Genomic DNA, 21,924 nt, shown 5'->3' on the forward strand with positions numbered 1-21,924 from the left:
CTAAATTGGAATTGTCCATCTGTAAATTCCTGTACTGTAGATGTTACATTGCATAATTCCTTCCTCCCTCTCCTTCTCCCTCAAATATTGTTCATATGCTTCGGAGTTCTCCTTTCCTTATAAAACAATATATATTCACTTTTCAGATGACCTTTTTTCTGCTCAGCTAGATGTAGCTCTGTGACTCTGCTTTGAGTTCTCTTAGCTTGAAGCTTTCCATCTTTGTTGGACATCTTGATTTATCTCTTCTTTGATCAGAGATATCAGTTCCTTGTCCTCTGTGTGGTAAAGTTATATAATTTAGTATTCTTTTGTAGTGACATATGTCTTTTTTCTGTGTCCATTGATTTAGATTTAAGGATCCGTAACAGCTTTGTTTTCCCATATACTTGTGTCAGTGGTGGGATTCACTTACCTTCCCTACCGGTTCGCAAATGTGAGCAAATGGCTAAAGTGATGATGATGAACACACACACATATACATATACATATACATATACATATACATATACATATACATATACATATACATATACATATATATAATGACCTACTACTTTGATCTTACTCTTATTTATCTGACACTTCTAGTAATACAGTAACTGGTATATATATATATATATATATACACACACACACACCTCCATAATAATTTAAAAGAGGTGTTAACCTAGAACTGTCAGATAAATAAAAGTAGGATCAAACAACCAGTTACTGTATTATCCATTAATAAAGTGTTCTCATTCTTTCCTTCTTTTTGCTTCCTATTTTGGAAAAAAACAAAAACTATTATATTTTTATCTATTTGCTAAAAAGCTTTCTATATAAATTTACACCTACTGAAGCAGAAAACATGATTTTTCAAGAGAACATAAAGTTGGGATAAATATCTGAGGTTTTCAGTGCTTATCAGGCTAAGACCTAAAGTAATACTGTATATACTCCCAAACTGTCAGTAGTGAATCCTGGCTCCAAATTAGTCTTTTTCAGGATTGAGAATGGGTTTAATTTAAGGATGTTGGGAAAAAAATACATTCTGTTTTTTTTATTTGAACTAACTTCATCCATTTCTCTGCCATCTGCATGTTTAGACTGAAGTAAATTTATCTGCTGCATTACTGGAAAATGGGATTTTTTTTGTTCTGCAACTTTAAATGTGTAGATTCTGATCCATAAAGCAGTTGGAAATAAAGCTAGTTTTAAAAATCCAATACCGATATCTTTTGTAATATTCCTGGTGGTGGCTGGTCCACATTGCATTTACCACTGCCTCTGATTGGTGGTTCACCTTTCTTCTTTAACCCTTCTGATCACTACAAAGCACCATTTTTATCATTTTTCTTAGCTTTTGGAACAGAAGGGGCAGAACTGAATTTCATTTGGTTGTTGAATTGAATTGAATTTTTTTTAAAGCTGCTAGGTGAAATTCTCCAATCTTCTAGAACTTCTGTTGTTCAAAAATGTTTTAATAATTTAATTGACATAGAGATTACGTGATAAAGTAGACAATCAAATGTAATAATAACTGTATTGAAAACCAGGATAAGATCTTTGATTACACATTCCTCAATTACTTTAAAATTATTTCTTTAGGAAAAGGTAATAACTCTAAGAGACAAGACAATGGCCAGTATGCAAGGTATCATGAAATTATTACCCAATGATATGTGCTATTGTTGAAGAACCCTATGATAATGGCAAAACATATTGCTTAATAGCCCCCAAACCAAAAAGAAAAATAAAACATAAAATGACAAGAAGACATTAATAAGTGAGAACAGACCAAAAGAGTAATTGTATCTTAAATAGTTTTCCAAAAAGTCAACATTTCTTAATTGATCAGTATGCTGTGCTAATGTATGACTTTAACTTTTTCAAAATTAAAGGGGAAATACCATATGTCTCTTCTCAAATCCTGGAAACCACTGTAATAAAGGCATTGGCCTGAGTAGAAAGCCATACTATGAGACTGATCTCAATCTCTCTTGATGTCTACATGTTTCTCCCATACAAAAAGGGCAACCAGTAGAATCCCCAGGCAGCAGTATCATAAGCCACACAGAAAATATCATGTCTCACCTTTAGATTGTCTAACTCACAGTCTGTTTCGTGCAGTACAGGTAATCATTGACTTACAATCATTCATTGACCATTTGAAGTTATAACAGTACCCCCCCCCCAAATGACCATTTTTCACACTTATGACTGTTGCAGCATCCCGGTGGTCATGTGATCAAAATTCAGACACTTGGCAGCTGACATGTATTTATGTCAGTTAATTAAACTACCTAAACAGAGATACATGATGGTGAAGAACAATTAAAGCAAGGAATCGTAGCCTTGAGAGTACAGCAGGTAAATTACCCAGCCTCTTAATCTGGGAGTGGTTTCATATGTTATTAAAGAGATGGGAAGCAGACGTGTGAGTAACTGCTAGAGTGTTCAAAATGATAAGAGGCATGAACGTGAAAATCCCAAGTGAGAGACACAAATCTTTTCCAAGCATTTTAAGAAAAATACATCCTGTTAACTATTTAACCTTTAAGTATGGAAGATGCTAAATTTGGACTTTTGAGTATTTATTTGTACCAGATCTAATAGTAAGGTCTTTCCCCCACCCTCCTCCATCTCTAGTACTTAAGAAGCACTAAAATAAAATGAAGATCAGTTTCTTATATATGATTGATTGATTATGTGCCATTATATAGTTGTCAATTCTTAGTGACCACATAGATATATTTTCTTTGTGATGATCTGCCCCAACTTCATCTTTCAGCTCTTCCTATGGTGCGCTCATCCCCACTGTAACTGAGTCCATCTAACTTCTGCTGGTTGTTCTCTTCTCCTTTTTCTTTCCACCTTTCACAGTAGTAGAGTCTTCTTCAGAGCGTTAGATCTTCACATAATACATGTCCAGAGTAGGACAGTTTGAGCTTGGTCATTTGTGCCCTGACTATAAACCCTTTGTTATTTGTTTGATGATCCATTGTGTTTGTTTTCTTGAGTGTGCACTGTGCATGGTATTCTCAGGAGCCTTCTCCAATAGCAAAGTTCAAAAGGATCAATAGTCTTTCTAACCAGTTTCTTCAAAGTCCAATTTTTGCTTGTTTAGAACACAGAATATTGTTTGTAGTTATAAACACATCATGGTATTTGATTAACTTTCCCAAGACTTTGGAAATATATGCTCTACCAAGTTCCAGGCTGCAGTGTAGTATGTTTTGACTGCTTGTTCCTTTACTGCTGATGGTTGATTCTAAAAGCGAGAAGCTTTCCACCTCTTTGATATCTCCGTTGTCAGTTCTACCTGTTGTTCTACCTGTTGTTCTACCTGTTGTCATGAGTTTGGCCTTTTTTATATTTAATATTAGTTCCATTTCTTATAATTCATCCTGACTTTTATTATGAGAGCCTTAAGGTCCTATGATTGCTACTTAGTCTCACAAAGAAGTAGGTGTCAGATTTGATATGGCTGTTTTCTCAGTCTTTGGGGCATAAGTGTACTTATATGGACGTCTCTTCCACCAGGAATGCTTTGCTGTGGCAAACTCTATTTTCAATGGATTGTACAATCTTGTTCGCCACTAGTTATCTATCACCAATCACTTTTCTATTGAAAAAAAAACAAATTTAATAACAAAAGTACCTAAAATCTGCCTATTTCACAGAAAGGCAATATAGATACACCTATGGAATAGTAACTTAGTTGTAAGTTACTGTTTACTTCTATTCAGTAAACAGTAATCACTGATCCTGATTTCTTTTCAGAACAAGTACAAAATTTTCCTTTTTAAAAAAACAATCTTTTTATGACATATATTTTGCTTGCTTGATTATCATATTGGTACAAAATTACGTGGATCCAAGCAGTGGTGAAATTCATTTTTTTTTTTTTGCTACCAGTTCTGTGGGCGTGGCTTGGTGGGCGTGGCAGGGGAAGGATACTGCAAAATCTCCATTGCCACCCTACTCCTGGGGGAAGGGTATTGCAAAATCTCCATTCGTACCCCACTCTGGCGCCAGCCAAAGGTGGCATTTGCTGGTTCTCCAAACTACTCAAAATTTCCACTACTGGTTCTCCAGAATCTGTCAGAACCTGCTGGATTTCACCCCTGGATCCAAGTATACTGTTTTTGCCTTTCTTTCTTCCACAATCGTACTAATTCTGCCATAAGCAATTCTACAGTTCGGTTATAAAACATCTTTTGTAAAAACTGATTTCAGTATGTTTCGAATAGTTTAAACTCAACTCCATTACAACTTTTTATATCTTCATAATATAGATGTGAGAGGATTAGGTCTTGGTTTTCAGTATTTCTCTCAGCAAATCATATACATTTTTGTCTCCTTGCTTTCCTGTTTTCCTTGCTGCTGGTATATTTTTCCTATGATAAGTGTCACCCTGTCACTCTTCTCACATATTTCAGAGCTAATTAAGATAAACGGTGATTATATGTCAGCACTGATTTGCAGGAACAACTACAATTTGGCATCTTTTCCAGTTCAGAGAAGGCTCTTGGTGAGGAAATGATACGAGTTCTTATGTTACATGCATGCAGATCCAGTGGGTAGAATTCTATTTGCAGTAAGTGGAAAGTCAAGGAGAAGTCAAGAGACAAGTGACAACCAATAAAGTGACTTCTGGTTAATTGTTTTTTCTGCCATTAACATCAGAGGAATTCAGTTGGCATTCCAACAATCCCCGTCATAAAGGCTCCAAGAAGTAAAGTGTGGGTGAGAGATATGTGAATGTGTGTGTGTGTGTTTATTAAGAAAATTTATATAGCCACCCAACTCATTTTCGGTGACTCTGAGCAGCTCACAAAAGTAAAATTCCAATACAAAACCCAATAAACACCCATCCTTCTGGCAACAACAATCAAACCAACCACTTTATGGGCTTCCTATTACCTTGGGGTCCCTGGCCCATTGGCCAAACCATATCTTCAGGGCCTTTTGAAAGAGTGTCAAAGTGGAGGCCAATCTGATTAACGTGGGAATGATGTTCCACAGGGGTAGAATCACTACAGAGAAAGCCCTTCTTCTTGGTCTTAAGGAGACAGACCTCCTTAAGAGAGGGAAACCCATAACTGCCTCGCTGCTTTGGTAGGTTGGGAAGATATAACTGGGAAAAGACAGTCCTTCAAATAACCTGACCAGGCCATCCAGGGCTTTAAAGATGACAACCACAATCTGGTTGGGCCCGGAGGGTGGCGTCCCTCTGGTTGAAATGTGCCCACCAGGCTTCAGAGCATTCCATCAGCCGAGGGCTCAGGGGAGGGGCGGGGGGGTGGCGGTTATTATTAACGAGGATCTGGGTCCGAGGGAGACCACTGTGCCTCAGATAGCCGGATGTGAGTCCCTCCTTGTGAGGTGGGGCCGTGGGGTTCAGATGGGCTTGTTGCTTACGTACCTGGCTCCCTGCCGCGTGGCAACAGCCCTACCTGAGCTACTCGACGTGATAGCCACGGTGGCAGTAGATACACCCAGGCTTTTAGTCATGGGTGATTTCAACTTGCCATCCGTCGGTGAAACGTCTGAGGTGGCTCGGGAGTTCATGGCTTCCATGACGGCCATGGACCTGACCCAGTTAGTTCATGGCCCTACTCACAGGGGAGGTCACACTCTGGATCTGATTTTTGTCTCTGGCCAGTGGTTGAGTGGTCTTGTTATAGGGGATATAGACATGGAACCCTTGTCATGGTCTGACCACTCACTCCTTCGCCTAGATCTTCGAACCGCGACCCCTCGCCGCAGGGAGGTGGATCCAATTAGATGGATCCGCCCCAGGCGCCTGATGGATCCTGATAGGTTCCAGACGGAGCTTGGGCCATTTCCTGAGGATCTAGCACATGACTCGGCCGAGGACCTGGTAGCCGCCTGGGATCGGGCGGCTGGTGGGGCCTTGGACCGAGTTGTGCCTTTGCGGCCTCTGACCCGATGCCGATCCCGTGCGGCTCCTTGGTTTACTGAGGAGCTGAGGGAAATGAAGCGCCGGAAAAGACGCCTGGAGAGCGGTTGGAGGGCCAGTCTCGCTGAATCTGATCGAACACTGGTAAGGTCGCATATTAAGGCCTACCTAGTGGCGATAGAGACGGCAAAGTCTAACTACTTTTCCGCCTCTATTGCGTCATCAGGGAATCGTCCGGCTGCCCTGTTTAGGGTGACCCGCGCCCTGCTCCATCCAGGAGTGCGGGAGGATCCCTTAGAAGGCAGGGCGGAGGATTTCGGACAATACCTGTATGACAAAATCGCCCAGATCCGGGGGGATTTGGACTCTGACTGGGTAGATCAGGGCAGGGTGACAAGGAATAGTCTTGAGAATGTTATCTGGGAGGAGTTTGATGCTGTGACTCCTGATGATGTGGACAGGATTTTGGGGAGACTTAGTGCGGCCACATGTTTACTGGACCCGTGTCCCTCCTGGTTGGTACTGGCTTCCCGGGAGGTTACACGAGGCTGGCTCCAGGGTGTTATCAACGCTTCGTTGAGTGAGGGTTACTTCCCCACCGCCTTGAAAGAGGCGGTGGTGAGGCCTCTCCTCAAGAAGCCGTCCCTGGATCCGGCAATATTGGCCAACTATCGTCCTGTCTCCAACCTTCGCTTTATGGCGAAGGTTGTTGAGAGTGTGGTCGCACGACAGTTTCCGCAATTCCTGGAGGAAACATCTTATCTAGATCCGTTCCAGTCAGGTTTCAGGTCTGGGCACAGCACAGAAACGGCATTGGTCGCGTTGGTTGATGATCTCTGGAGGGCTCGGGACAGGGGTTGTTCCTCTGTTCTGGTCCTGTTAGACCTCTCAGCGGCTTTTGATACCATCGACCATGGTATCATGCTGCACCGGCTGGAAGAGTTGGGGGTGGGAGGCACCGTGTTGCGGTGGTTCTCCTCCTTTCTCTCCGACCGGTCGCAGTTTGTGTTGGCAGGGGGGCAGAGGTCGACCTCGAGGCCTCTCATTTGTGGAGTGCCGCAGGGATCGGTCCTCTCGCCCCTTCTGTTCAACATTTATGTGAAGCCGCTGGGTGAGATCATCCGTGGCTTTGGGGTGAGATACCACCAGTACGCTGATGACACCCAGCTGTACATCTCCACCCCAGGCCACCCCAACGATGCCCTTGAAGTGATGTCCCAGTGCCTGGAGGCTGTACGGGTCTGGATGGGGAGGAACAGGCTCAAGCTCAACCCTTCCAAGACTGAGTGGCTGTGGCTCCCGGCATCCCGATATAGTCAGTTGACTCCATCACTGACTATTGGGGGCGAGTCATTGGCCCCCACAGAGAGGGCTCGCAATCTGGGAGTCCTCCTGGATATGCAGCTGTCCTTGGAGGAACATCTGACGGCTGTAACCAGGGGGACCTTTTGTCAGGTTCGCCTGATTCGCCAGTTGCGGCCCTTTCTTGATCGGGATTCCCTGTGCACAGTCACTCATGCCCTCGTCACCTCTCGCCTTGACTACTGCAACGCTCTCTACATGGGGCTCCCCTTGAGGAGCACCCGGAGGCTCCAGCTGGTCCAGAACGCAGCAGCGCGGGTAGTGACGGGAGCAGCATGGCGCTCCCATGTAACACCGCTCCTGCGCGAGCTGCACTGGCTCCCAGTTGTCTTCCGGGTGCGCTTCAAGGTGTTGGTTATCACCTTTAAAGCGCTCCATGGCATAGGGCCTAGCTATCTGCGAGACCGCCTGCTGCTACCGACGACCTCCCAGCGACCCGTGCGCTCCCACAGAGAGGGCCTCCTCGGGGTGCCATCAGCCAAACAATGCAGGCTGGTGACCCCCAGGGGGAGGGCCTTCTCTGTGGGGGCACCTACCCTCTGGAATCAGCTCCCCCCAGAGATAAGGAGAATCCAAGACCTCAGTGCCTTCCGTCGCGCCCTTAAAACCCATTTATTTAAACAAGCCGGGCTGGCTTAAGATGAAATTTTTAACTGTTTTTAAATGTTTTAAACGTTTTTAATTGGTAAATGAGTTTTAATTGGGCCAAATTTATATATCTTTTAATTGTTTTTAATATTTGTTCTGCATGTTTTTTAATCTGGCTGTACACCGCCCTGAGTCCTTAGGGAGAAGGGCGGTATAGAAATCCAATATAAAATAAAAATAAAATAAATAAATCTTGAATTGGACTTGGAAGTAAATTGGCAGCCAATGTAGCTTCAATATACACATATACAGTACATGTGCATACAGTAGAAAGGCATAAGCAATTCTGTTACTTTTCTGCTATGTTTATTTCTGCAAAATTTCTCAGTTTACTGACTTCAATTTCCCTTTAGTCTCAAAATTCACAAATTCAGCAGAAGACTTTGATGAAATTTCCATTTACTTTTTGTATACATGTTTTGTCCATCCTATTTCCTCATTATGTATTTGTTTATTAAACAACTTTTGCAAGTCATAGGAAAAGCTTACCTTCCAATGTACATACACATTTTGGACTTTCTTACAGATTGAACAAGTCAAAAATCGTGTGTTAGGCTACCTTCTATTGCGTGGCTTCAGAGTTCCTCTGTTTGCAAACTAATGACAACAGATTTAAAATTTCAGAATTGTGTTGACAAAGTCAGCATTTTAAGAAAGTTATCTACATGATTAGTTGTAATTGTAAAACAGAGACAAATGTTTTTTGATCAATTGGTATAATATTTATTTATTTATTTATTTATTTATTTATTTATTTATTTATTTATCAGACTTATATGCTGCCCTTTCTCCACAAGGACTCAGGGCGGCTCACAGCAATAAGCAACAACAAGTCCAAATTAAAATTCAAACAATAAAAGAATCTAAAATTCCCATTAAAACCTCTTCAGTCCAGGCCAGCCTGGCAAAACAACCATGTTTTAAGGTCACGGCGGAAAGAGCGAAGGTCGGGGGCCACCCGGAGCTCCAAGGGGAACTGATTCCAGAGGGTAGGTGCGCCTACAGAGAAGGCTCACTCTCTAGGGGCCGTCAGCTGACATTGCTTGGCCGACGGAACCCCAAGTAGACCCTCTCTGTGTGAGTGCACCGGGCGATGGGGAGCTATTGCTGGCTGCAGGTGATCCACCAGATACCCCGGGCCTAAGCCATGTAGGGCTTTATAGGTAATCACCAACACCTTGAACCTCTTGAATATCTATGGTACATTAGGAATAGTACAGCAAGATGAACTTTAAGAGCATCTTTGTCTTTCCTGCAAAAAAGTTATCAATCACAACTTTAATCATTTCTAATGAGCAAAGCAAATGGCATATTTATGACCAAGGATCACCGGTGGTATCATTTAATACATCTGGCGGACATCAGGTTGCCGAAAAGTATTTTAAATTAAGCTCTTCCTGGGGATATGAAAGTGCTTTTAAATAAGTGATGTATATAATTAAATGCAACATCTATATTTCTTACAATAGAGATGCAAATATTTGGTGGAGCATGTAGCACATGCTATTCTGGGTGTCCTAATCAAGGGATAGTTTGCTGCTGTAATGTATTTCAGTTAGAAAAGTGGCACTTTAAAGAAATTGGTTTTGCTATACACATGATGTGAAACAATCAATAATGCTTTAGTTTGACAAGCTCTGTCAATATCCATTGTCACAGTTCAGAAAGTCATTAATGGATGGTTCTTCAAATCCAGTGCTTCCAACACATGTCCAGAACACTGAGATAACACTAGATTAAGTTGGAATTAATCAGAGATGGTAAACCCTTGGATTAGGATAAATGTTTTGTAAATTGTGAAATGAGAGTTCTTTGGGAAATAAACATATAACCATGCTACAATGACGTACTTTCTCTACTATTGAAATACTGTACTGTGACCCAATTGCCTCTGACCATTATTCCTGCCTGAATTCTGCTACAAAATCTTTTTTAAAAAGTGACAGACCAGCATCATCAGTATTTTATATTTGGATCCAATACCAATTCTCTTCGATCAGACTTCTCAAAGTGAAGCGAAATATTACTGTACCTTTAATAGACCAATATGGTCAGAACGTTTTTATGCAGATATTTACATACTTGTTATAATCACCCATCCAAACCCATTCCAAATGAAAGCTGTCTTGAAACACTCAAGAGTTCACCAGTAGTTTTGGATTTCATGCTAATATCACAGTTCATTAACAAGATTAGATTGTTCATTTGCTTCATCCTATCAAGCTTGCTTTTTAAAAAGTTTTATGTTATGGAATTACAGGCAACACAACTTGTGCAGTATTACCCTGTAACAAATTGCTGTGATTTAGATTACAGAGAAACACAGTTAGAGGTGTGCAAAACATTTTGAGGAGAAGTGTGGATCTCTATCCCATTCTCTACCTGCCTTGCTGGGTAACTAGTTTAATAAGATTCTTAGAACAAGGGTGTCAAACTTGATTCCATTGAAGGCCACATCAGGGTTGTGTTTGACCTGGGGTGGGGGGAGCTGGGGAGCATGGCCAGGGTGGGTGTGGCCATCTCAGTGTCACTGGCTCTGTTTTCACTGACAGAGGGCTGCAGGAGGTGGTCACTGCCAAAAACGGAGTCCGGGTGGGCCATGCATGGCCTCCCTGCGCTCCATTTTCACTGGCAGAGGCACCACAGGCCGATCCTTCACTGTTTCCAGGGAAGCCATAAGGGCCAGATCTAAGCACCCCGTGGGCCAGAAATGGCCCGTGGGTCTTGAGCTTGACACTCCTGCCTTAGAAGAAATGAATATATCTTTGTGGGCCAATTGTGGTAGAAACATCTAGCTATGCTTTGTTGTACTGTAAGTTCTATAGAAGCATCTAGAAAAAGTTAATTTCTGAGATGGCTTTTCTGAGATGGTGGTAATAGTGTTCAAAAATTGTGTATATACATCATAATAAGCTTTCTTAGAATTGTCTAGGGCCAAATTCACTAATTTTGTAAGATATTACAAAATGTAAGAAATACAAAAGCCCACTTTTGTATTTATATCTCTGCAGATTGCCATACAGAATTTTGCTAGATTTTGCCGAATGCTGGAATGCATAGCTGATAAATCCATATCATGCATCATAATACTCTAACCCCATTAGCATCCTGTTCTAATGTTTTCAAAAATGTTCCAATATTCATTCTGATATTACTGTTAGTGTTCTAATGTAAATATGGGCTGTTCTTACTAGAAGCTTACTAGAAGCTGATTTCAACATGGATTATTTTGATCTTTGTTTTGAGGCCAAAAAATAATGACCAGTAGGATCAAACTGGTTCCTATGTCAGAAAGAACTGCTATTTTGAAGTCAGAATATGATGTTTCAGGGTTGACTTCAAAACTAGTTATACATTTGGCTAAAATGTGAAACAGGCCATAACTAAAATTATACTACAGGCAATCCTTGACTTATGACCACAAGTGAGCCCAAAATTTTCATTGCTAAATAAGACCATTGTTAAGTGAATTTTATGACCTTACTTGCCACACAGTTGTTAAGTGAATCAGTTCAGTTGATAAGTTAGTAACATGAATGTTAAGTAAATCTGGCTTCCCCATTGACTTTGCTTGTCAGAAGGTTGCAAAAGGTATTTTTTTTAAAACATTGCAGGATATTGCAACCAGTATAAATACACACCAGTTGCCAAGCATCTGAATTTTAATCCTGTGACCACAGAGATGCTGCAAAGTCACTTTTCTCAGTGTGGTTATAACTTCAAATAGTCACTAAAAGAAAGGTTATAAGCTAAGGACTACCTGTGTGGCGTATTCAGTAAAGCAGATACAACCTTCAGTACTACCCACTCCAATATGAATAGGCTATTTCCTTTCTTTAAAAAAGTGTGAGATCTGTCCAAATTAATAATCTCAAATTAATAATAATTGGATATTTATGGAACTTGGCATTAGATGCAAAGCTATTATTCAATTTAAGGTACAGATGATCTTCATGTCACACCCATGAGTGGGAAGGATGTAGATCAGGGCTGTTAAACTCACGGCCCGTGGGCCAGATGCGTCACACGCTGGCCACATCCATGCCTGATTTAGCAAATATGTCTCAATATGTCACGTGATGACACCATGATGACGTGAGCTTGACACCCCTGATGTAGATGGAGAAACTCCATACTGAAATACTTGGTGAATCTTTATATTGTGGTTATCCTATTATATGGAATCTTGTTAAACTAAAACTAATCAGTAGATGTCAAACAGTACAACTGGCTGTTCAGGAGAATTATGAGGTAGGCTCTGCCCAACCAAAGTTAAATGCTTTGAAATTCATCTTAACGTGCTTTATTTAGATATGAATATGTGCAACTAGATAAGTAGGTCCAAAGAGAACATGGCCATTAAACACTGAAGAAATAATTCTATATAATACCCTTATCCCGTCAAGTTTGTAGCTAGGTCAAGTAATGTTGATCTGTTTCACTTTATGCCATACAGCTGAGTTCCTTGGAATTTTTGCATGTTACTGCCAAGAGTTGTTCCCATTTGAACCCAGAGGTTTTAAAATAGAACTCATGAACAAAAGAGCCAGCCATTCACAGGACACTAACCTCTGTATTCTATGATAAATCATCCTAAGAATGCTATCATTAAAAATGTGAATTTTTATTTATTTTTTCCTACGTAATGGATTATTGTCCCATGCTGTGAGTGTTCCAGTAAAAAGTGTCCTTTTATATGTCCTTTGTGATTACTAACATGCAGAAATATGCGTGGGGTCAGTCCAGTGCTGTGGGAAAATGGACTAGCCCTCTGTTCAAATCAGCAGTGAAATCAGAAGCAAAATATGCTGCGATTATCATAGGCATGTAGTTAAATGTTGTTTCCCTTAATTGGCTATACTGTATTTATTTAAAATGAAAAAATGTGGCACGTTTTTATCCCTAGAGAGCAGGAAAGTGAAAAACTTTTGTATGTGTGTGTGTTATTTTGGTTATTGCTTTCAAAGTTATAAGATAAGCAGGGTACCTTTGAATTTTCATGTTTCTAAATAGGCTTCTTGAATTTGCCCTATTTATAAGAATGGGCATATTTGAATATCCTGTTCCGTGTTTCTTCTCTCAAAAAATACACTTTCTTTTCTTTTTAAATAAGATGTGTAATATGTTGCAAGTTTTGTTTCTAAACGTATTAGTTATTCTAAACATCTTGTGTTATTTCTACTAGCATCATCACTACCCAAAGCATAAAGGTAACAGAGTTTTTACTCTTGAATGCAATCAAGAGTGGTTAACAAACGTTTATGGAAAACTTTAGAGGACTCTGAATAAGATTATGCTTCTTGGATTCATAAAAATTTGATTATTAGATATGCCAATTCTACCTTTTCTCTTTTTAGTATAAATATCTAGTGTAGAAAAGAGTTTTTACATTCCTTTTTTTGCTAGTTTAAGGCTATGATTTCTCTTAAGCATCTTGGATATGGTAGCTTCATAATGTTCCTTTCCTACTTTTACTCTTTTTGTCAAAGAACTAAATATTATCAGTTTAAATGTTCATTAATATGTATATGAAAAAATAATATTGACAGAATAACAGAGTTGGGAGAGACATTGGAGGTCTTCTAGTCCAACCTCCTGCTCAAGCAGGAAATCCTATACCATTTCAGACACTTGACTGTCCACTCTCTTCTTTAAAAAACCCCAATTTTGGAGCACCCACAACTTCTGGAGGCAAGACGTTCCATTGATTAATTTTTCAACTGTCAGAAAATTCCTCCTTAATTCTAGGTTGCTTCTCTCCTTGATTAGTTTCCATCCATTGCTTCTTGTTCTGCTTTTAGGTGTTTGGAGAAAAGGATGACCCACACTTATTTGTGGCAGCCCCTTAGATATTGCAACACTGCTATCATGTCAACATAGTCCTTCTTTTCATTAAACTCACCATACCCAAATCTGTCTTTCTGTCTTTCTGTCTGTCTGTCTGTCTGTCTGTCTGTCTGTCTGTCTGTCTGTCTGTCATATTTTATTTTATATAAAAAGATGGGACTTGTTTATGGGCAACACATGTATGCACATCAACTCTTATTTTATAATTTAGAATTGAAAGTGTTTCTCTTCGTTAAGAAATATTTGTTTTACCTAGCCATCATTTGTACAATGAATAATCTATTTCTTCAATCAGAATAGAGTCGGAAGGGATCTTGGAGGACTTCTAGTCCAAGCCCCTGCTCAAGCAGAAGACCCTATACCATTTCAGATAGGTGGTTGTCCAATCTCTTCTTTAAAACCTCCAGTGATGAAGCACTTACAACGTCTGAAGGCAAGCTGTTCCACTGGTTCATTGTCCTCAGGAAGTTTCTCCTTAATTCCAGGTTGCTTCTCTCCTTCATTAGTTTCCATCCATTGCTTCTTGCCTTCCTTTCTGGTGCTTTGAAAAATAAGTTGACCCACTCTTCTTTGTGGCAACCTTTCAAATACTGGAATACTGCTATCATGTCACCCCTAGTCCTTCTTTTCACTAGACTGACCCTACCCAATTTCTGCAACTGTTCTTCATATGTTTTTGTCTCCAAGCCCTTAATCATCTTAGTTGCTCTTCTTTGTGCTTTTTCCAAAGTCTCAACATCCTTTTTTGTAATGTGGGGACCAAAACTGGATGCAGTATTCTAGGTGTGGTCTTACTAAGGATTTATAAAGTGGTACTAATACTTCATGTGATTTTAATTTTATGCCTCTGTTTATACAACCAAGGACTGTATTAGTTTTTTTGGCTGCTACCACACACTGCTGGCTCATGTTGAAGTGATTGTCCACTAGGACTCCAAAGCCCGTCTCATAGTTACTGTTTTTGAGCCAGGTTTCACCTAATCTGTATTTGTACCTTTGATTTTTCCTGCCTAGGTGTAAACCCTTGCTTTCCTCCGCATTAAATTTCATTTTGTTGGATAGGCCCATTGTTTAAGTCTGTCAAGATATTTTTGGAACCTGAGCTTGTCTTCTGGCATATTGGCTATTCCTGCAGTTTAGTGTCATCTGAAAATCTGAGGAGTTTCCCTTTTATTCCCTCATCTAAGTCATTTATGAAGATATTGAAGAGTGGAACCTTGTGGAACCCCACTGCTTCCTTCCTTCCATATACATACAGTACCATTAGGGACTACTCATTAAGTACAATTTGTAAGCCAGTAGTTCCCTAGGTCAGCTCTTTTCCAAACCTCTGGTAGTTCCCCGGTGCTCCAGGATTTTTTAAAGATATGGAACAATGGTTCTGAGATAACATTTGCCAGCTCCTTCAGAACTCTGGGATGTAATCCATCAGGTCTTAATGATTTATATTCATCAAGATCAGACAACCATTTTCTTGCTTATTTTAATTTTCTTTCTACTCTGTCTTTTACAGTTATGTGTTTGGTAGGTTGGGGTATAGTTTGTTTTCTCATGAAAACTGATGCAAAGAATGAGTTAAACAGCTCTCCTTTCTTTCTACTGCCTGTTACTTCCTTGCCCTCTTCTCTCTTTAGTGGATTGACTGTTTCCTTGACTTTTTTCTTGTTATTTATAAGTTGAAAGATTTTTTTTATTATTATTATCTTTGACTTTTGTTGTACTTCTTTGTTCATTCTGAGCCCTTGCTTTCCTGATTTCATCTTTGCAGATTTGGGCTATCTGCTGACATTCTGCCTTAGTTATGTGTCCCTCATTCTTGGCTCATTCTTAGTTATGTGCCCCCCATTCTTGGTAAATAACCTCAGGTCTCTCCCAAAATTGCAACACTGTCAGTCCACTGTTTCAGTTGTCTAGGAAATGATGAACAGCACATTTTAATTTTAAATGGAAGACTGAGCGTGCCAGAGTTATGAACTTTGAGGATGAATTCAAAATTTACACATATATTGGTGGCTGTCCAATAATATGAACCATTGCTGATAGAATTCTCAGCTCACAATGTTTATTTATAATCATATTAATTAGATGATACCACACAGAGAGTATTGAATGAAGACATAGGCAAATGTTCTACAGATTTCTAGCAAAGCTTTCTGTTTTTTAAAAAATAATAACATCATTTACAATGTTTATTTGGTATTTCTTCAGTTTTCAGGCTGAACTACAGCAAGTCCGATACAAATGACAGAAGCCAAGTTAAGAGCAGATTAAAGAAGTTTATCACTCGAAGACCTTCTCTGAAAACTTTGCAAGAAAAGGGAATCATTAAAGGTGGGTTGTTCTCTTAAATGATTTTACTTCTGATGGAATAATCGGTTGATGTTTCTCCTTTTTTAAAACTATTCATCTTCCTTACATCGTTTTGTTTATGCTGAACATCAAAGAAATATTTTAGGTTGTTTTTTTTTTACAGAAATCATCTAATGATCTATTCCCAAATGCATAAGGAGATACTGTCAAAGATAAATCAGGGTAAGATCATCAAAAACCCTGCCCCACAAATTCTCAGACCTCATGGAAATTGAGAAAAATGCACAAAGCTATCAGTTGTGGACTTTACTGCATGTGCATTGTGTGTGTGTTCTATGGGCTTCAAAGTTCCTCTAGAAATTAAAAAAAAAGAGGGCTTTGAAGTGAGGGACGTGCTCAGGAAGCAATACCGTTAATATCAGAGGTGACCCTAGTATGCAAATTGTCAGCACTCATATTAGTGATAATGATTTTGCAAGAAATCTCAGAGTTTCAGGGCAGTTTAATTTCCACTTATCAGGAGTATTTTCACCCCAATGTGAACAGAGTAGGCATAGGATATGATCTTGTTTTTCAGAGCTATATTGTCCAGCTAAATTGGTTGAACAGATCTAGTTGTGTGTTAAATTTTAATGTAGTTGGAGAAAAAACATTAGTATGCAAGTTGGCTTGGCTTCCCAACTCAACATGATGGGTGTTGATATGTGTATATATAGTATTAGTACATGTGTGTGCAACAAAGCTTTTACATTAGCTTCCTTGAGCAGGGCAGCTGGTAGCTATTGAAGGAAAAAATCTTCAGAAATGGATTTCTTCCAGCTAGTTTATAGGAGGGTACATGTGGTTTATGTACACATATTGAGCGTGATCCAAAGCTTAATGTGCTTAATGGTACACAAAGGACACCCAATAAACAGAGTCTTTTTATCCTTTTTATGGGCTTTACAATGGTAGGAAAAATCTTTATATGTGTATAACATACTGCTTCATGGAAATACATACATGGTTTCTATGCTGCCTGAGTTTATATGAACTTTCTCTTCCATGTGATGGAACTGCTCAAATGTGAAAAAAAATAAGTTTACGCCGGAAATGATGGCTCAGTAGAACATATTTCTTATTGTTTCTTATTTATGGACATGTCTGATATTGTGGAAGTCTTTGACTATGAGAGCAAGGTTGATTTTTATCTCATTTTATAAAACCTTCCGCATAACATTTGCCCAGTCACCAGTGAGTATATGTTTAAACCACAACTGATCATGTAAATTAGGTAGTTAAAGGCTCTTTGGCGCCAGCTGTGCACAGCCACAGTATACTGGATGTTCTGGTTGTGTTCCAGCAATTTTGAACTAATGGAAGGGTTTCATCCACTGCAAATGAGGGCAGTTCCACAGAGGGAAGAAAATAGAAAGATCCAAGAAACAGTGAAGGTGGATATTCATTTCCTGATTTCCTCTAATCCACAGAGATTATGAATGGCGACCATTTTACACTGATGCAGTCCCATTATAGTCACAGAATGTATGATATTTAAAGAAGGAATCTCTTGGTACAATTTACTTCTTATTCCTTCTGATTACAGCAGTCAAGGACCTAGAGATGAACTTCTCTTAGTAGTATAAAAACCAATTTTCAGGCATCTTTAAAAAATAAATAAATTCACTAATCCAAATTATATCTAATAGTGACTATTGCTTTATTCATTGAATTTCTAGTAGTACCTATTCAAAAAGCTCAGTTTTGGTGAAAAGGATGTAATAACCTCTAATTGATAGTTATCACTGGTAAGAAATGACAGAAATTCCAAATCCACCTTACTGTTTTGTGTCACTAGCAGTCACTGTCGCAATATGAAACATATCCTTATTAGTGCTGGTAACTGCACAGCAATGGATGTATGGCAATATGAATTACCACTGTGGAAATTATTCTTGTCTACTTATTCCACCTGTTAAAATCCTGTAAAATGAAAAGGTGACAGTTTTTTTTGGCTTGTGATTAGAAATCCTGTTTATTTGTTTTTTTAAATGTTTTAACATGTACCATTGTCAAAATGTAATATTTAAACTGGTCTATTTGAGACATTGTGGCCAATGAATATTAGAATTAATTCGACATTTTCTTTATCAGCTGTACAAAAATATGCCTAAATTCTCTCTTTCAGTAACTTGGAGAGAGTCAGTTTAATATCAGTGGTGAAAAGGCACTGATCTAGAAACCAGGCTACTATGAATTCTGATCTTATTTAGAAGCCAAATGGGTGACTTCAGCACCCTGGTGGCAAAGTGGTTAAATGCAGTACTGCAGGCAAACTCTGCCCAGAGCCTGGAGTTTGATCCTGAAAGGCTCAAGATTGACTCAGCCTTCCATTCTTCTGAGGTCAGTAAAATGAGGAGCCAGATTATTAGGGGCAATATTCTGACTCTGTAAACCACTCAGAGAGTAAAAGCAGTAATAGGGCAGTATATAAACCTAACTACTATTGCTATTGCTATTCAAGCCAAAGATTAGGCTATGGGAAGCCATTTCCAGAATTGTTTCTAAGAAAACTGCAAACTTGTCCAGGCATTTTCAGGAGTCAACACTGACTTGAAAGCACACAGACACACAAACAAACATTCACCGAACTGCAGAGAACTCAATTCTTATGCATTCCTTTTTAATGACCTTGGAACAATCTCTAATTTTTAAATCGTGTCCACTTTGGCAAAAAAATTAAAAATAAATAAATAAATGCATTTTCTCCTTTTTTTGCCATTGTAGATTAAATTAGATGTAGATTATATTCCCATAGGGTAGTTTTATAGGTATAATGCAAATTAAAGGAAGAAAATGATCTTTTTTTTTTTTGAAGATGAAAACAGATATTGTCTTATCTGTTGTTTTAAGATGATGAACTCAAAAAGTCATGGTTGGGATCTCTGCTTGGATTTATCAGGTGCAAAGAATCAGGACCATTTCTTAGGTTGCTTCATGGCAGATTTATTCAAGTCTAAACATAAGAATCTAGTCAACTAATAGCACTAAATTGGCATTAGATAAGGGCCAACACAAGGACTGATGGTACACTGATGATAACCCCATCCTCCAGCTGTGCCTACTCTTCTCCTACAACATGTCAGAAAATTCAGCATGGTGGAATGGACAGCCTCCCTCAAGTCCACGAGAGTTTTCCAGTAGATCAATACACTAGTGAAACTTGCCCAAGGATTGAAATAGGAAAAGGAATATTCTTTTATCATATTATGTCAAAGCCACAGAACTGGAAGGAATCTTGTAACTTATTGCTCATAATAAATCCTCTTTAATAAGCTTGTTGTACGTCAAACCCACCCCACCCCCGAAACTGGTAGCTAATCCCTTTAGTATGGGGGAATGTATATTGAAGTGAAGTGTAAACCATTTTAATTATTTATTTAGACCTTATTAATCAGTATAAAATTAATATGTGAAGTCATATGATTCTCTTATCCAAGCTCAGTCCATGTAATCACTTGAACAGTTTTTCAGTTGTGGCATGCAAATGTTCATAGTTGTTTGTTAGAAATTTTATATTCACCCTGAAAACTAGCGGCCCATCAAGCACAATCTCACTGACTATGCATGGTGGACTTTTAGAAGGTGTCCTCTTGTACTGTTTGCCTATAAATCCCAAACTGGTAGAATAGCAAGATACAAAATATTAGAAAATGGATTGCATTTGTTGAGGTTTGTCTCAAGTTGTGTAGTCTGATGGTTTATGTGTTGGCTTTGAACTTAGTTGAGGCTTTCATGTATTGACTTACATTTTTGTATTGCTTTGCTTTTTTCAGTTTAATAAATTGTAGCTGATGAATCTCTATTGGTGTTTTTTAGGGATCAGATGTGATCCTTCCTAACAAATACAGATTCATTAGCATAACTCAATTCCATTCTCTAATGTGTCTCTGAAGAAAAAGCAGATGCAAGTATTTTCAAACAGACTTGCTTCAGAATGTTGATTTACCAGCATATAGTCTGGTTTTTATCTAAACAAGAATATGCTTTGCTTGTATGATCCATCCTTTTCCATGAAGTGTCAGGCTTTGCCATAGAGGCCCAGTCTTTTCTAGCAAGGGAATATTTCTCAAGAGCAAAAGCATGCTACTTTTCTACCATAAAGTTTCATGAGGATTAGATTGTGGCCATGCAAATGAATTAAGATTTGTTAGCAGAGCTTAATTGCAATCTCCAATATGTCTATGTGAAATGCTCATTTTATAAGGTGCTTTCATTGTCTTCAGTACACTTTATCCCTTAATCTGTTCAAATGTTATGAAAATGCAGTTGCAATGCTTTCCCTGACAGCAAACACTTTTAAATGTTAATTTTTAAAGCTTGAATTAAAACATGTTAAGTAGAAACACAGATTAAAAATAAAACAGCTGGCCAAATTTCATATACTTGAAAGAATGATTTAATTTTTTTATAGGTGAATTAAGAGGATTGAGAAATTGTTTATTTCTACTGTTCTTCCTCCCTCCCTCTCTCCCTCCCTCCGTCTTTGTCAATAACAGCAGAAATGGTTTGGGCAGAGATTTTCTTACCTTTTTATCACAAGAACTAGTTTTCAAGAACAATTGTATACCTATTATTTGCCTCAGAAAGATCTCCAAGACAAAATTAAATCTAATTGTTGCTTTATCCAGTTGATGCTTGTCTATAAAAAAATTCCCAAATTGGATTAAAAATATAGATAATTATAGTAAAGGTAATTTTTAAAATTTATAACAAAGCAAATTTAAAACTAATTGTAATTTAAAATTGAAGCTAAAACATAGAGAAAATTTAAGACACATCTTACACTATTGTCAATCAGTCCTTACTATAGCCTTATAATTTGCCACAAGTGCCAGGTCTTTGTAAGATTAGGATCGTAGAAATTATATGTGTGTTTCTCATAAGGCTCCTTATAACACTAACTTTGTATCATCTTTTTGTTTTAAATGCCTGATCAACACATTTCACCAACCTCTCATATACAGATTACAGTTCCAGGATGCCTTAGATATTGTATACAATAGACAGAGATGAAACCAGATTCAGACATTCAACTGAATATATGCAGCATTCAAACTAAGGGGAGCACTTACAAAATCTGTCCCTTTTGCTTTCCAACTCCACACATTCATTGAGTGGTTTGTACCACTCAATTCATGTAAAAAGATTTACTTTCATGAATTGATCATCAAGTCTGCTTTATTAGAATCCAGGATCAGAATAAAAGTTGCACTTTATTTCAATCTCATGTGAGTGGAGCTTTCTTTGAAAGAATGACCTGAACTTGTAGAGGTAAGACATGTCTCTATTTCCAATCCTATCTGATGTCTTCCAACCATTCATCCAGAGGTGGTATTCAGCAGGTTCTGACCAGTTCTAGAGAACTGGTAGTGGAAATTTTGAGTAGTTCGGAGAATCGGTAAATACCACCTCTGACTGCCCCTGCCCCCATCTATTCTCTGCCTCCTGAGTCCCAGCTGATCGGGACGAAATGGAGATTTTGCAGTAACCTTCCCCTGGAGTGGGGTTGGAATGGAGATTTTACAGTATCCTTCCCCTGCCACCCCACCAAGCAATGCCCTGCCACCCACCAAGCAATGCCATGCCCATAGAACCGGTAGTAAAAATGTTTGAATCCCACCACTGCATTTGTCTAAATGCTTGAAAAAGGCTATAGATAAAATGTCATTGTCCATTGACAGAGCTGTTTCCAGAAATAATCTGCTCTCAATGTAAAATGGCATTTAAACTATGTCTATCTGTCTTATCTATAGAGGCCTGTTCAGATATTCAATGTGTAAATGGGGGATGGCAAGTTATAGTCC

General features: G+C 38.8%; 1 protein-coding gene across 2 annotated transcripts in view; it reads left to right on the forward strand.

Annotated features, from left to right (window-relative positions):
- Positions 1 to 21,924, forward strand: part of ARHGAP15 (Rho GTPase activating protein 15) — a 466,518-nt gene that overhangs the window by 267,194 nt on the left and 177,400 nt on the right. For both annotated transcript variants that reach the window (XM_034424600.3, XM_087881819.1), the window contains one exon: positions 15,977 to 16,099. In XM_034424600.3, the coding sequence (XP_034280491.2) occupies positions 15,977 to 16,099 (123 nt within the window). The remainder of the gene's footprint in view (positions 1 to 15,976; positions 16,100 to 21,924) is intronic.

Source organism: Pantherophis guttatus, chromosome 1 (assembly GCF_059756535.1).
Source record: "Pantherophis guttatus breed Tessera chromosome 1, ASM5975653v1, whole genome shotgun sequence".
Lineage (NCBI taxonomy): Eukaryota > Metazoa > Chordata > Lepidosauria > Squamata > Colubridae > Pantherophis > Pantherophis guttatus.